The sequence below is a fragment of the Patagioenas fasciata genome, chromosome 10 (assembly GCF_037038585.1).
Source record: "Patagioenas fasciata isolate bPatFas1 chromosome 10, bPatFas1.hap1, whole genome shotgun sequence".
NCBI lineage: Eukaryota > Metazoa > Chordata > Aves > Columbiformes > Columbidae > Patagioenas > Patagioenas fasciata.
In genome coordinates, this window is record NC_092529.1 from 11,564,591 (window position 1) to 11,578,450 (window position 13,860).

General features: G+C 50.3%; 1 protein-coding gene across 2 annotated transcripts in view; it reads right to left on the reverse strand.

The window, feature by feature from the left end:
• Positions 1–4,002: 4,002 nt before the first annotated feature.
• RBM6 (RNA binding motif protein 6) overlaps positions 4,003–13,860 on the reverse strand; it is a 56,929-nt gene continuing 47,071 nt past the window's right edge. For both annotated transcript variants that reach the window (XM_065846051.2, XM_065846052.2), the window contains exons 14-23: positions 13,437–13,497; positions 12,392–12,483; positions 11,548–11,700; positions 10,444–10,533; positions 9,599–9,688; positions 8,727–8,996; positions 8,090–8,164; positions 7,385–7,482; positions 6,042–6,153; positions 4,003–4,286 (exon numbers count right to left, since the gene is read on the reverse strand). In XM_065846051.2, coding sequence (XP_065702123.1) covers positions 4,161–4,286; positions 6,042–6,153; positions 7,385–7,482; positions 8,090–8,164; positions 8,727–8,996; positions 9,599–9,688; positions 10,444–10,533; positions 11,548–11,700; positions 12,392–12,483; positions 13,437–13,497 — 1,167 coding nt within the window. In that variant the 3' untranslated portion in view covers positions 4,003–4,160. The remainder of the gene's footprint in view (positions 4,287–6,041; positions 6,154–7,384; positions 7,483–8,089; positions 8,165–8,726; positions 8,997–9,598; positions 9,689–10,443; positions 10,534–11,547; positions 11,701–12,391; positions 12,484–13,436; positions 13,498–13,860) is intronic.

Genomic DNA, 13,860 nt, shown 5'->3' on the forward strand with positions numbered 1-13,860 from the left:
AGGCATGTTTTCCTCTGCCAGGTCTGTGCTGCAGGAGGGCAGGTACCTCATCCTGTGCTCACCTCTTGGCCAGCTTTCTGGGCCATCTTCGCGCTCTCTGCAACGAGTAAGTGTGTTTGGTCTGCAGAAAGAGCAGTTGCGAGCTCCTGCTTTGGCGCCACGCTGCAGAGGGAAGATCCCCACAGTGTGTATTTGCTGCTGCCTGCAGCCTTTGTCCCCCTTGCTGTGCCAGTCCCTGGGGGAAGGGGGACAGGAATCATGTTAGCAAAAAGCTGTGTCACTTCTGCTTTTCAGAATGGACTCTGGAGAAAGCCATGGCTGAGATAAAGCAGCGCTTGTTTTATTCCATTGACAGCAGAAAAGCTGTGTGCCCACCTTGCAGAAGGACAACTTGCTTCTGTCCTTTCCTGGCTGTGCTGGAGCTGAGTGGGGCAGCCCCAGCCCCCCTCCAGGGACACCTCTGCTCTCCCTGAAGCAGCTCACTGCTGCGGAGGGAAATCTCTTTTTCTCCTTCCCCTTTACAAATTCTTCCCTCATCTCATCTGGCTGTTTTCCTTTTAGAAAGCACAACTCCAGCTCTTAACATCAATATGTTCCACTTAAAAGGCCCTGAATCATTGTTGTATCAATATTAATATAAATAAATATTGAAAATCAAAGACTATCTAGAATCACAGAATAGTTTGAGTTAAACGGACCTTACAAGCTCATCCAGTGCCACCCTTGCCATGAGCAGGGACATATTCACTCAGTTCAGGTTGCTCAGAGCCCATCCAGCCTGGCCTGGAATGTCTCCAGGGATGGGGCATCCACCACCTCTCTGGGCAACCTGGGACAGTGTTTCACTGCCCTCAGTGTAAAAAATTTCTTCCTCATGTCTAGAAGCATCTACTTGCTTTACTTTGGGAAAGTGGCTCTTGCTCCAGAGGCCCTCAGATCAACCTCCTGCATAAAAACCTTTGGGGCTGACAGAGGTCAGAGATGGGACTCTGTGGGCAGGGGTCCAAGTACCACTGCCCAGCCTGTGTCCTCTGCCTCCTCCCCTCTAAATGGTGAGCTCCATTCCCCTTTGGAAACATGAAGTCTAGGGCTCCTGTTCTTAAAAATATCCCCATGCCAAGCACAGGCCAGCAGCCGTGCCCCTGGGGCAGTGTCTCTCCCTACCCTCACAGACCAGCCTTTGGAACCCCTTGTTCTGCCTTTTCTTCCCCTGCTTCTTGCATGCATGAAGCTCCCATTCACACTGGCCTTAGTGCTGGCTACAATTGCTCCAGTCCTCCTGGGAACGACTTCTCCATGCCCATCAACTGCTCCAACACAGGATTTCCCTTGTGAGCTGTTCCAACAGTCTTGGCTGGACCTTACAAGAAATAAAAATAAATGGCAATCTTCAGGCGTGCCCATCACCATAGGATGGCACACCAGGCAACATACTGGACATGGCAAGAGCTCTAGGACAGTTGTGAATAAGTTCTGAAATACAAAGAAATTAATTATAAGATATAAAAGGAGTTGAAATGCAGCTGTGGCTTTAGGTGACCATCCTTTAAAAAAATATTAAAGATATTAAAGCTACTACACCAGTGACAAATAGTCAGGGTTTCTACATTACCACCTATGCTGCTGCTTTCCTAAGAGAATATGAGGTTTCCTGGCTTGTTGCTGCTTTTTAATGCTTTTAGCTCCTTATTCTATCTGTTTGCCCCAGTCACCTCATCCCAACCCCACTGGAGTGCTCCTCCACATTCCCTCATCCTGGATATCCCCCAGCTGGTGCACAACACAGGTAGACACCATTCCCACATGTATATGTACATTCCTATGTACCTACCTTATATACACATGCACATCTTTAAGGGAATACAGAGAGACTGGGTTATCTCGGGGAAGAGGAATTCAGAGCAATTAAGTCAATACAAAATGTAGGGGGTTACCTTGATTTTCCATGAGCTGGTGGTACAGGGATACTCTTTTCAGTCGAGGTGAGTGGCGTTTTCCAGCCACACACAGCACACCCCCTTGAAACCTCATATTTTGTGAGTAACACAGTATTGTTCCAACATCTTAAGCCACAAGCAATATTCCTGATTTCCTATAATCAGTTACTATGATCCTCAGAATAATGGAAGCCAAGAAATTTAGTGTTTCGATGATTAACATAAATAATGGGAGGTAGATCTATCTCCACTGAGGAAGGATTTCTCTCAATTGGAGACAGATGCACCTTGCAATTAGATTATTTTTTAAGATCTTTTTTTCCCTCTTTTCACTGCAGTCTATTCCTGTTCCTCTCATGTTCCTGACTCGAGACCTGGCAATCGGTCTACAAGGCAAGTGCCGCGTTGCCTCTCCTTCCCCATATGCACATCACGCCAACGACAAGCGAGCAAGCACGCGAAGGCAAAGCTAAGCCAAGGAACACACATCATTGAGTGAGGTCCATCTGTCCAAAGGAAGCTGCTCTAACATTTATCTGTTTTATTATCTAATTAATTATGTACCATCAGTTGTTAACAAGTTTTCACTAAGATGGATGTACCCACTTAGCAAATTAATAAGATCAGATAACCGGTTCCTGCAGTTGGTGGCTGTGAAGGATCCCCGTTCTGTCTGGGAATGACATGCTGTGAGTGCTCACTTTTGGCACACGTGGGTGCCTGGTACACCCTGTGCAGCAGATACTGATCTCCCCCCAAGTTCCCCATTTCCCTCCAGTGCTGCTGAAAACCATGTCCCATCGCAGTCCCCTTTCTTTCCCCCTTGTGCACAAATCATTTTCAGACTAAAGAGCACCAGCCTGCTCCTCCAGACCCACACTCCCACCACCGCTCCCTTCCAGGGAGCTCATCCCCAGGAGCCCATCGTCCTCCCCATCCTCCCCCTCGCATCCCAGGACCAAAGCCCCATCTTGCCAGCCAGGCTGCAGAGCTCTGTACAGCCAGGGCATCCTCCTGTACATTTCACCAAATGCTTTGCTCTCATTTGGAGATCACTAGGAGGACTGTGAAGGCTTGCTACCCTTTGAGATTTTGTGCTATTCACTCAGGCTCTAGTTTGGGAGATGAGGAAAAGCAGCTTGGACAGGCCTTGTGCTCCCTGTAGCTGAAGGGTGTTGCACGGTGGCCCTTCACCTCCACATCTTGCTGTCTTCAGCTTCCACATCTCCTGTTTTCCCTCTGTAGGGATGTTTGATGCTGGGCCAGCTCTCTGCCAGCAAGCAGCGCTGGGTGCCAGCCAGTGCAGTTCCACACCACCTCCTGTCCACCTGTTCCCGCCAGCCACCGCCATCAGTGTCAGCCTTATCTGCACAGGCCGGGCTCAGTCTTGTCACCCATGGTCCCTGCCCTGTGTACATGCGCACACGTGTTCACTGTGCTTCAGACAAACCACCCCCAGGACACACCCCTGCCCAGGAGCTGCCTCTGCCTCTCCTGGGGCTGCACAAGCAGCACTGGCCCAAAATGACTTTTCCTCTGACAAGCACCATCCCTTGCAGGCCACCACACAGCCTCGACCACCCTGGACCAGGACATCTATGTCCCCACAAGCATCCCCAACACCACTGCCACCAGATCCAGCCCTCCTCATGCTCTGTGGGAAGGAAAGAAGGCAACTCTGCACTGGCTGGGGAGCCCAGATGACACCCAGCATTAGCAAGACCACCTTTAGCCATTAAGCTCCTGCTATTAATTGAACCCAGCTGTCCTTGCTAACAGCCAGGATGAATTCCACACAGGTTGCTCCTGCTCCCGAATTCCTACCAGGCCTTGGGGCCATCCCCCGCTCCCAGATCACATCCTGACCCACAAGTACATGGCACCAGGAGCATCTGTTCCTGAGCGGGCAGGGAATGCGCTGCAGAGCAGTGACTCAACCTGTCCCAGGCCCACTGACATGGTCATAAGCCCCAGGGACCTCAGCAGCAGAGAGCAAAACACAATAGGAATCTTCCAAAGCACCCCATGTTTTTAAAACATGCCATTTTAGGCACGAGACAAGCACTGACAAATTTTCAGTTTTATTAAAAAAAACTCTAGCAGCAAAACCTGTAACAATTCAAAAAAACAACAAAAAACCCCAGACCAAACCCTCAAGAGAACAGGACACAGACAGAAAGAGACGGAGATGGAGAGAGACAGGCTTGGGGTTTTCTCTACCATTCACTCCAGTTCCTTATAGCGGGCGAACATGACTCTCCTGACAGCGTCGCGGTAGGTCTCATTGGACTGCCGCTTGCTGGGCTTCCCGGGGGCACCCAGGCCAGGGCCCTTCTTCCGATTTTCTGCCTGAAAACAAGACACAGCCTGTGTTAGCGATCAATCCTCTTTGGTGACTGCCCATAAAGAAAAAGCTTTCCCCAGGCTGACAGCCGACCGCTCCCGTGCGGATCCAGGATGAACAGCAAGTGCACCATGTTTCTTCAAAAGCTGTTTGGGAGAAACTCTTGGCCCTTTGCAGGCAACAAAACCGCAGTCAGCAAATGCCTGTCGAGAACCAAACCACGGCGATCAGCACGAGCAGACGGTGGGGTGTGAGCAGGCAGCCAAAACAGGCAGCGCCAGCAGACACCAGGCAGCGTGTGCGAGCGAGGATCGAAACAGTAAAGGAAAGTGCCAGCAAGAGAGCCGGGCTCCTGGGGAGCTGTTTGCCGTTCGCCTTCGTTTGCACAAGCTCAGCTGTTCTCTCCTCTAACAGAGCTCCCATGGGCTCTGGTAGCTCACTTTGAATTTCAACCAGTTTTTAACGACTGGCTTTTGCAGCCAGCTTCTGAATTATTCAGTAATACCTGCCTAGAGTTAGCCCAGGAGAGCTAGCCCAAGGCTGGAAGTTTCTCTTGCTTTTAAGTCTGACTTATCTGAATACCAGAGATGTGATCAATTAGGCTGAGAGATCAAAGTTCTGTGGGGCCGAAGTGGGCACATGGCTTTGTCCAGCATGACTTGGAAGTGAGAAGAAAGCACATCTCTGGGGCCCTTCTGGGAGGCTTGTGTAGGACTGTACGATGGCTGTGCTCTACGATCAGCTTCCCCAGACGGTCCAGGGAGCCCTGATCAGAGGTCAGACCCCCTCAGAGCACATCACTGCAGCGGGCGCTTCGGCAAAGCCCGTCCTGTGGCCACAGGAAACTTTCCCTGAGGACTGAGGAGCAGCTGGGGCCAGTGCCTGCTGTCTGCACTGAAGAGGAAATCTTGCCTCGTGTGTGTGTGGGCTCAAGCAAACACACGTCACAAAGCTTCAAATATTTGCCTTTAATGATAAACTTGACTGCAAGCTGAATGTCGCAACATGAGCTGCGCTGCAAGCTGCCTGCCACTCGGCGAAGCACTGACACTGCGGCAGCGAGCCAGGCAGACGATAAAGCCACCACAAGTGATGGTAGCCACAAGGGCACAGTGCTGCTCACGTGCCCCTGGGCAAGCTATGGCAGTCCCTGCCCCGTGCCACTTGTCAGATAGACTCTCTCCAGTAAATTAAGGTCCACTGAGACCAGCCTGTCCCAGAAGGCAGGATCTACCCAGCCCTGCCTGTCCCTGAAGCCCTTTGCTGCCAGGGACTGTGCTCCTCACCAGACCATGCACCCCAGTGCTCTCTTCTGCAGTCCAGAACAACAGCAAGAGCCTCACAAGCAGAGCAGACAAACGATATCACGTACCCTGTGCCTCTGGCTGTGTTCGCACCTCCCAGGAGAAGGTTCACCTTCTCCCCAGCTTATGCGGCTGCAGAGCACTCAACTGGTGACCTGCTCCAACCCCAGCCTGGCTTTGGGCAGGTATTGATCAGGCACTCACACCCTCCCTGCTCACTGTTACTCTATTCTCAGCCACTCCAGATCCATATAAATTCTAATCTTTTCTCACTGCCAACACGCTTGCAGTCCCTCCCAGCCTGCCAAGTTAATCAGCACACATGTACTGTTCCATCATGCAGTGCAGAGACTTGCAGCCCAATTCTTGTGCGGGCCGGAAATTTGCTCCAGCTGTCCTGGGAGACATCACTGGCCGCAGGACAGGGATGTGTCTGGAAAGCAAGGGAAGACTCACCTCCATCGGGGATGTTGTGCCCTGCTGGTTGTGGCTGAAGCCCTTCTTCCACCCCGTGGACTGAAACATGCGGTTCCCTTTGTTGTTACTATCCATCCTGGGGTCATAGTCACTGCAAAAGAGGCAGAATCAATTGTCTGGCTTTGCAGGGCTTCGAACACATGCCAGGGATTTCCAGTTCCGCTAACTGCACCTTCACCAATATTCCAGCCTCTCCTGAGGGGCACCCAAGTTGCTTGCAAGAAGCATACTGCCCAAGGGATCCAACATGGTGGATTCTGGGTGCAGGACTCAGACAGCTTTGACTGTAAAACTTCTTGTACCACACAAAAAACACTCCAGTGCACAGGAAATGAGATCAGGCTCCAAACTATTTATGATACAAGCAAACCAGAAGCGTCCTGTGCTTGCATTTCTTAATCTGAATTTTAGCAATATCAAGAAAGTGAAGTCTAATCCCTGCTGCTCTGTTAGGTCTGTCTTTTCTCCCAGTGCTGTGGTCATTGAGCTCAACAGTTTTTGATTCAGACATGCTTTCTCCCACCTGGTCATTACTCATCCAAAACCATTAACCCAAGCCCATCATTTAAAAAACTGCTCAACGCAAAAATAGCTTCCTTCAGGCAAGTTCTCCTTTCTGGCTGCTGATGACACTGCAGACAAACTGCTTTAGTTTCTCCACAGCTACTCCAGGAAAACAGAGGGAAAAGAAAACGCAGATTTTTCAACTGCAAGACACCGAGTAAAGGTCCCCATCTGAGGTGCTGTACCAGAAGGCACACAACCAGTTTTGTCCCCAACACACACCTAGCAGCTCCTCAGCCCGCTGCAACACATGAGCTCGTGGCAGGCAGGCCTTCCGAGAGCTCCGCACAGCACGCACTTTCTTCCTCCACCTACTCCGAATGAGATGGAAACAGCTCCCAGCATTCCTCTGAGTCAGTGGAACAGAGGAAACACAGCTTTGCTCTTTCTGTCAATGGTTGGGTGCCAGGACAGGGGGACAGCAAGTGCCTTAAGGATGAGGTAGCTGCAACAAGCATTTTGCACCCTGTGTCTGGCCAGGCACACTCAAACCCCCATCTCACCCATCCAGTTTGTCTCCACTGTCCCCTAAACCCTCATTTCTACCCCTGCACTACACACCCCTGGTGCTCACCTGCTCTCTCTGAGAAGTCCTGCACCACAAGATCCTGCTCTCCCCACAGGAATCCCAGCCTGTCTGGCCGTTCCTCTTGCAGATCCACCCCATGGGCTGATCCCTGGCCTCAGCATGCCAGTGGCACACATGCCATCCCAGTACCAGCAGCCCCAAAGAGCCTGAACAAGGAGCAGCCATTTACCTCTCTGAATCCCGGTCGTATCTGAGTCGTTTCCTCTCTGGTGAATCCATCTGCTGGAATTTCTCTCTCCGTTCATTTCCTTTGTCTTTATATCTCCCCTTCATAACAGAAATAACAAAATAAGTACAGGAGCTATGAAGGATTCAGGCCCCCACAGGAAACTGCTCTGCAGCCAGGTCTTATCTCAATCTCAGCTGGCTGCAAATATGTTCTGGGGACCCACAAACCCTGCATGTTTCCAGGACACACAATCCATTCATGCTGTCCTGATGGCATCTGTTGGGCTGACCCAGACCTGTGGTTGCAGTCTTCCAGCTACAGCACTGGAAACAGCTCTGCTGCCTTCCCAACAATGGGCAGTTACAGCTCTCCCAGTCCTGGCCAGGCAGCAGCAGCCCAGGTCCATACACGGCTTCAATTTTAGATGGAAATCTGGGTCCCACTCAGTCTAGAGCCCAGCGCTGGCTTGCAGGACAACAGAATCACACTCAGACCCCACTGGGAGAAGAGAGGCCTGCTCCTGGAAGTCACAGTTCTATCTGCAGGTCCAAATGCAGACAGTGTCCACAGTTCAGCCTAAGACTCTCTGGGAGGAGTTTGATGCCCTGGCTGCAGATACAGGTGCTGAAGTGGAGATTCTGCCTGGGACCAACACCCCCTAATACAGGACCACAACCAGAAGTCTGCCCATCACTGTAGACCCACCTCACGCTCTCTCTTCTCCAAATATGCCAGTTCCTGCTCAGATCGTTTGATCTTCATATGTATCTCCAGGTTTTGCTGGAAGGAAGAAAGCAGAAGCCAGTGTCAGCAGAGGACACAAGCTGCCAGGGTCATCTGCTCCGCCCGTACAGAGGGCAGGTAAAGCAGCATTCTCTTGCACCTGCACTATACTCACTGCAGCAGCTTCTCTTGCAGCCCAGAATACCTGCTCCCCCCCAAGTGCAGGAGCCCTTCCTCTCCACAGTAAGGAAGACAACTGGTTCTATTTTAACCTGCAGTTTGGCCCTCCAAGAAGAGCTCTAAGGCAGCACAGAACATGGGGAGACAAATGCTAAGTTCCTACTGCTATCACACTCCTGTGTGCCAGCACCCGCTCTTCCCAAGCCTGAGCTACCTCCCTATGGCTTAAAAAGTCACACCTTAATGTTACAGCACTCCCATGACAGGAACCAGCAGCTCACACAATGCTTTGAACAGCACTTTGATTGGAACCTGCTACTGTGTCAAACCCAGCTCTTCCCACCCAGCCATCGCGTTTTTCCCTGTACATTATAAAGCTGTTGAGCCAACGGCAGCTTGCAGCACACACGCAGCCCCCCAGCAACTAGCTCCCCTGTACCTTGTGCAGGTTGGAGAGCTGCTGGTGTTTGATGAGCACCTCCTTGTTGGGAAACTGCCTCCTGCACAGCAAGCAGGCCAGTTTGTTCCAGTCGGTCAGCTTGTCGTCACTGGCCTTGGCCTTCCTCGCCTGCTCCTTGCGTTGTGCTGGTGGGTGGGGAGGCGGCAGCCACTGTGCCTGTGACTGCTCCTCCTCTTCCTCCTCCTCTTCATTGTCGCTGTCTCCTCCATATTCTCCCAGAAGTCCTATCAGAGGGTTCACCACCTTGGGCTGAGGGAAGAGGCAGAAGAGTGTGATGATTTGTAGCATCACGCCTGCTCTGTCACGTGGGGCTCTGCTTCCCCACCCAGTTTCCCCACAAATTCTCTCTCTGTTCCAGCCCAGGAGCCAGAGAGCACCATCCCAACAGCATGGGCATGGAATGGGAAGAAGCTGGTTGGTCAGTGTTTAAACATCACACGGCAGAACCCTTCTGTTCTCTTGACAGGTTGTGCTTTGGTGCCAGGCTTTCCCAAACTGCCACACAAGAAGCTGACTGCAGCAGCAGCTCTTTGGCAGGGACCTGCTGTCAGTCACTTCCTCCAGCAATGGAGATCAGGGAGGTCTGGCCTTTCTCTGTCCTCAAGACTTCTTGAAGTGGAAAATTTTCCTGCCTAACGACCACTCAAGTGAGGAGACCCATGCTAGAAACCTGCAAACAAGCTCAGAGCTATAAAACACACTGCCTTCACCATTCCGTTTCCAGTGCTCCCTTCTCTGGCACGAAAAGCCAGCACTTCTGCCACCCAAGGTCACGGCCAGGCTCTGGTGAGCCTCCCTAGTCTTCTACCCAAGCTCAAACAAGTCAAAATCCATCCTATGAAGCCACTTACCGGAGCTGCGCTCTCGTCCTTTTTCACAGAGGGTGGTAATGGTTTTTTAAATACATCTTCTGCAGAGAACTTCTCCTCTCCAGGCTCATTCTGAAACAGTCAAGATCAGGCATTACGACTCTCACAGCACAGACTCAGTGCACGTAACAGCTAAGCACCCATTTAAACAGGTCTTCAAGGAAACCAGGCAGTTGGCAGAGATGGTGTTTTTGGTGGGAGACATTCCCCTCCTGGGGGATTCACAGCTCTCCTGGAGCTATGCCCTTGCTTTCAGCAGCTCACCGTGCTGTCCCAGCCTCTTCCCCTGTCACTCTGCCAGACTGTGATGCTGACAGAAGCCCAGCTGTGCCTCAGACCAGGGAGGGAGCTGGGGCAGGGCCAGGTCACATTTGGACACCTCTGTGTGTGCACAAAGGACACGGAGACCAGGCACAAAGCCACCCGCACAGCCAGCATGGGAGCAGAAAAACCCAAAAGAGTTAGTCCTGCTTGGATGTGAGAGGTGAGATAAAGCACAAGTACTAGAGAAGTGGGGAGGGGAAAGAACAACACCAGTGTTCTCTGCTGTGTCTCTGGCACAGCGCATGGCCAGGCTCAACCAGCGCGGTGGTGTTCTGAGGATCTTCTTTACACTGGACAGAGACACCAGAGACTGCAGTCACCCAGCACTGCAACAGGATGAGCCTGCGATGTTCACTGATACACTCAGCAGCACAACAAGCAGGCTAGGGTGAAGCTTCACATCTGCACGCTTTACAGAAAACTGGTCTGAAGCTCTGGACATGCTCTGGTTCATCAGCTACTCAGACTTTACTGGGGAAGACAAGCGCTATGCAACATCTTACCAGGCCTGCACTCTCATCCTTTTTCACAGAGGGAGGCAATGGCTTTTTGAAGACATCTTCTGTAAAGAACCTCTCCTCTCCAGGCTCATTCTGAAAAACCCAAGACCAAGTGTTAGGCCAGCAGCAGCACAAGGGTCAGAGAGTGAACACAGTAGCCAGAAAGCCGTGTCTGAGCATCCACAGAAACCAGGCAGCCTGGAACAGTGATATGAGGACTCCTACTGGAGATGCTTTCACCCTCCTCAGACAAGACCATGTCTGTCCTAGGTCAGTGTCCCCTTCAGGGACAATTACACCCCTTGGGTGCCTACTGCCCAGGGCTGGTCCTGCTACAGAGCACATCCAGACTCAAAGGCAAAGGGGAAATGATGTTTCTGCATTCATTGCTCAATCACTTCTGCCAACTCTCCTGACTATCCCTGGGCCCAGTCAGTGTCACAGCACTGTTGTAGAAGATCCTACTCCAGGTCCTCGTGCTCAAACATTGCTTTGGGTAGATACTCCACCCCAGCAGGTCCCCACACGGTGTTTGCTCGTGGGGTAAACACTGAAGGGCACTGCCCCAGGACTAGGGCTGGACTCCGGGAGGGATTGTACAGGATGTCTGTCACAGACTCCTATCTGTGTTCTATCTTGGTTCACCTTTGCAGCCTGCCTGCACAGTCTGCCTCATCTTCCTGCCTGTCTGTGGTGTTTGGAGGGGGCAGGAATTGCGGTTAGAGGAAAGCTTGATCTCTGTTATTATCTGACTTGCTATGTTTAAACATCTCTGCTATTTTTCCATTGGCTCTGCTACAACAGTTGAGTACTTTCAGTAGTGTGAGGGAAATGTGTGTCAGTTACATGGATGTTTCTGAGTCCTTTACCATGAAGAAGGTATAAGAAGCCCTGACTTAATGTCACAAGAAAAAAATTTCAGGAACTTACCCCCACCTGGCCAGACAACCACCACGTTCCTGGTCTGCTCTGTCAGTATTTAATGCTTTTTGCTCACTGTCCCCCCTTCTTTGAATCCTCCGTAAATTATTCTCTAATTTCTAACCTATCTTATGCCAGCCTCCTGGCCTCAGATCTCTGATCATTCTGATGCCTGGAGGGATTTACCTTAGCAGAAGTACTTCTCCCTTTCTCCTTCTTGTCCCTGTTGTCCCTGCTGTGCGGCTCCTTCCTTTCATTTGTCCGTTCTTGGATTCCGTGCTGCCGCCTCTTGCCCTCTGTAGGTGATGAACAGGCTTCTCGGTCTATCGTGACTTCTCTCTGAAAGAGGCATTTGGAACAGACTTAGCCAAACCCCTGCAATCTTCTTACTGGGCTTATTGTCCTTGTTGGGCTGGGGAGATCAGCACAGCAAGAGCCTCAGAAAGCTGAGGGTAAAGGCTTCAGAAATTTGTTGGGGCAGAAGAAAGTTGACCACAGTGAGGTCATCAGAGCATTGCCGTGCTTGCCCAGGACACAGACATGTCCAGTATCATGAAAACAAGATGACAGTCCCAAAGAATCTCTGCTGATGGTTCTTTTTTGGCATATTTGTAACTACTGCTGGCTGGGGTCAGTGAGCAAAGAAACCACAGATGAAAACATAGCTCTGCTGTCCATCTTTTAATATAGAGAGTCGCATATCACGTGTCTTCAGTAAAATCTAGCCAGGATGCTCTGGCCGTAAGTCTACTCAACGAATAGGGGACCAAAAACCCTCCAAAGGCAGCACCTCAGAGGCCAAATAAGCAGCTACAGGAACTGGTTCAACACACAGCTAATGGGTTTGTAGCCTCTCATTAAACTGATATTTTGGGACATGCATCCCTTCTATACAGGACTGAGTGAGAGAAACAAAGCTGCCTCCATATGTCCTATGCTTCCTGTCTTCAGGACCTAGCTGTGAAATCTCTCCAGAAGGGGCAGTTTGTAAGAATGTTCTACGTGTAAAGCTTCCTTCCCACACACTCACCTGAGTCCTGGGGTCGTAGTATGTGTCAGCTATGGGGTCGTAGTAATTCCCAGTTTCAGGATCATAAATGTATGTGGACACATCTGATGGAGCTGTACAGAGAGACAAGAGTTAACACCAGAATCTTCCAAAGGCAGAACTTGTCTTTTATGACAAAAGTGGGAGCAAACATTACACGGGTGAAAGGATAAAGATCGGGAAAGAAAGATTTTTCTCTCCTGGCAAGAGAGGTATGTGTATCCCAACATCACTCTACCTGCATCTTCTCTTTTTTAAGGAGTAGACAGACAGGTTTTCACAATTCTTCTGTTTTAGGACTCTGGCAAAACTTTCACATCAAAGCACACTTACAGAGGCTGTGCTGAAATCACCAGACCACAACATTTGACAAGACAAAGCTAAAAAATTCAGCAATTTTCCTATGAATGAGGTAATGAGTATCAAGCTATGTGTCCATCCACCCCTGTGAACAAGATCTGTGCTCTTTCAAATGGTCTTCTGTTTAAAGTGATGATGTTCCCCACATCCCTGGCTGCCCTGTGGGTGCATGAAAGTTCCCCACAAGACAGGGGAGCAAACCGTTTCAACAGGAAAATCCAAAGGCCTTAGGGGTAGGCCCATAATGTGAGGAATGCTTCTCATTTCCAAAGCGTGATGAGACAGAGCTCAGCAATACTACATATAAGTTTGTAAAACAATCAGGAATGTTCTCCCGGCTACTGGCACTGCTGCATAAAGTATATTTTCTTCCGTCTCATCTAGGAATTGCTGGGTTGATCTTATCCCATCAGTTTACCACAACAAGGAAAAGCACGCAGAACGTTTCCTTTATCTGTATGTAGTTTTGCACAGTAAGAGTAGAGAGAAACACATCATCAGACAGGAAAATGTGACTAAACAAAGTTGGCAAAGGAACTCAGAAGTGGGTGTAGCAAACAAACCTACTCTTGGCCTTTAAAAATATTTTTGGGCTGATTTCTACATGTCAGTGCCCTTTTAAGGAAGAAAAGTCTCCACAGTAGGAGTGAGGCAGAGCTTAACTTACACTGTGCTCTGGTGCGCCTCTGCGATTCGCCGCCCCTCCTGTCTCTCATGCCCCTTCTGCCCTGGAGTAAGCAAATAACACAAACAGATCAGAGACTCTTTGACAAACATCATATTGCTTTTCCTCCCTCTCACAGCCCAAAATTCAGGAAATCAGTTCATGTAGCTACCCTAAATAGAGTACAAGCAGACAGCTTTTCATCTACAGAGCAATGGACAGTGTTGCGAAGCACAAGCCCTCTGTAGCTGCCATGAATCTTTAAAAGACGTGCTCATGGCAATCTATATTGAAGCCTCCAGCCCATTCAGTAGGGAAGAGCCCTGTAGTCTAGTAACAAGCACTAGAGAAGAGACATTCACTCCAGCAACCGAGATCAGTCATCAATTAAGTCACTCTGTAAAGCGTGGTAGAGAGTAATCCATCC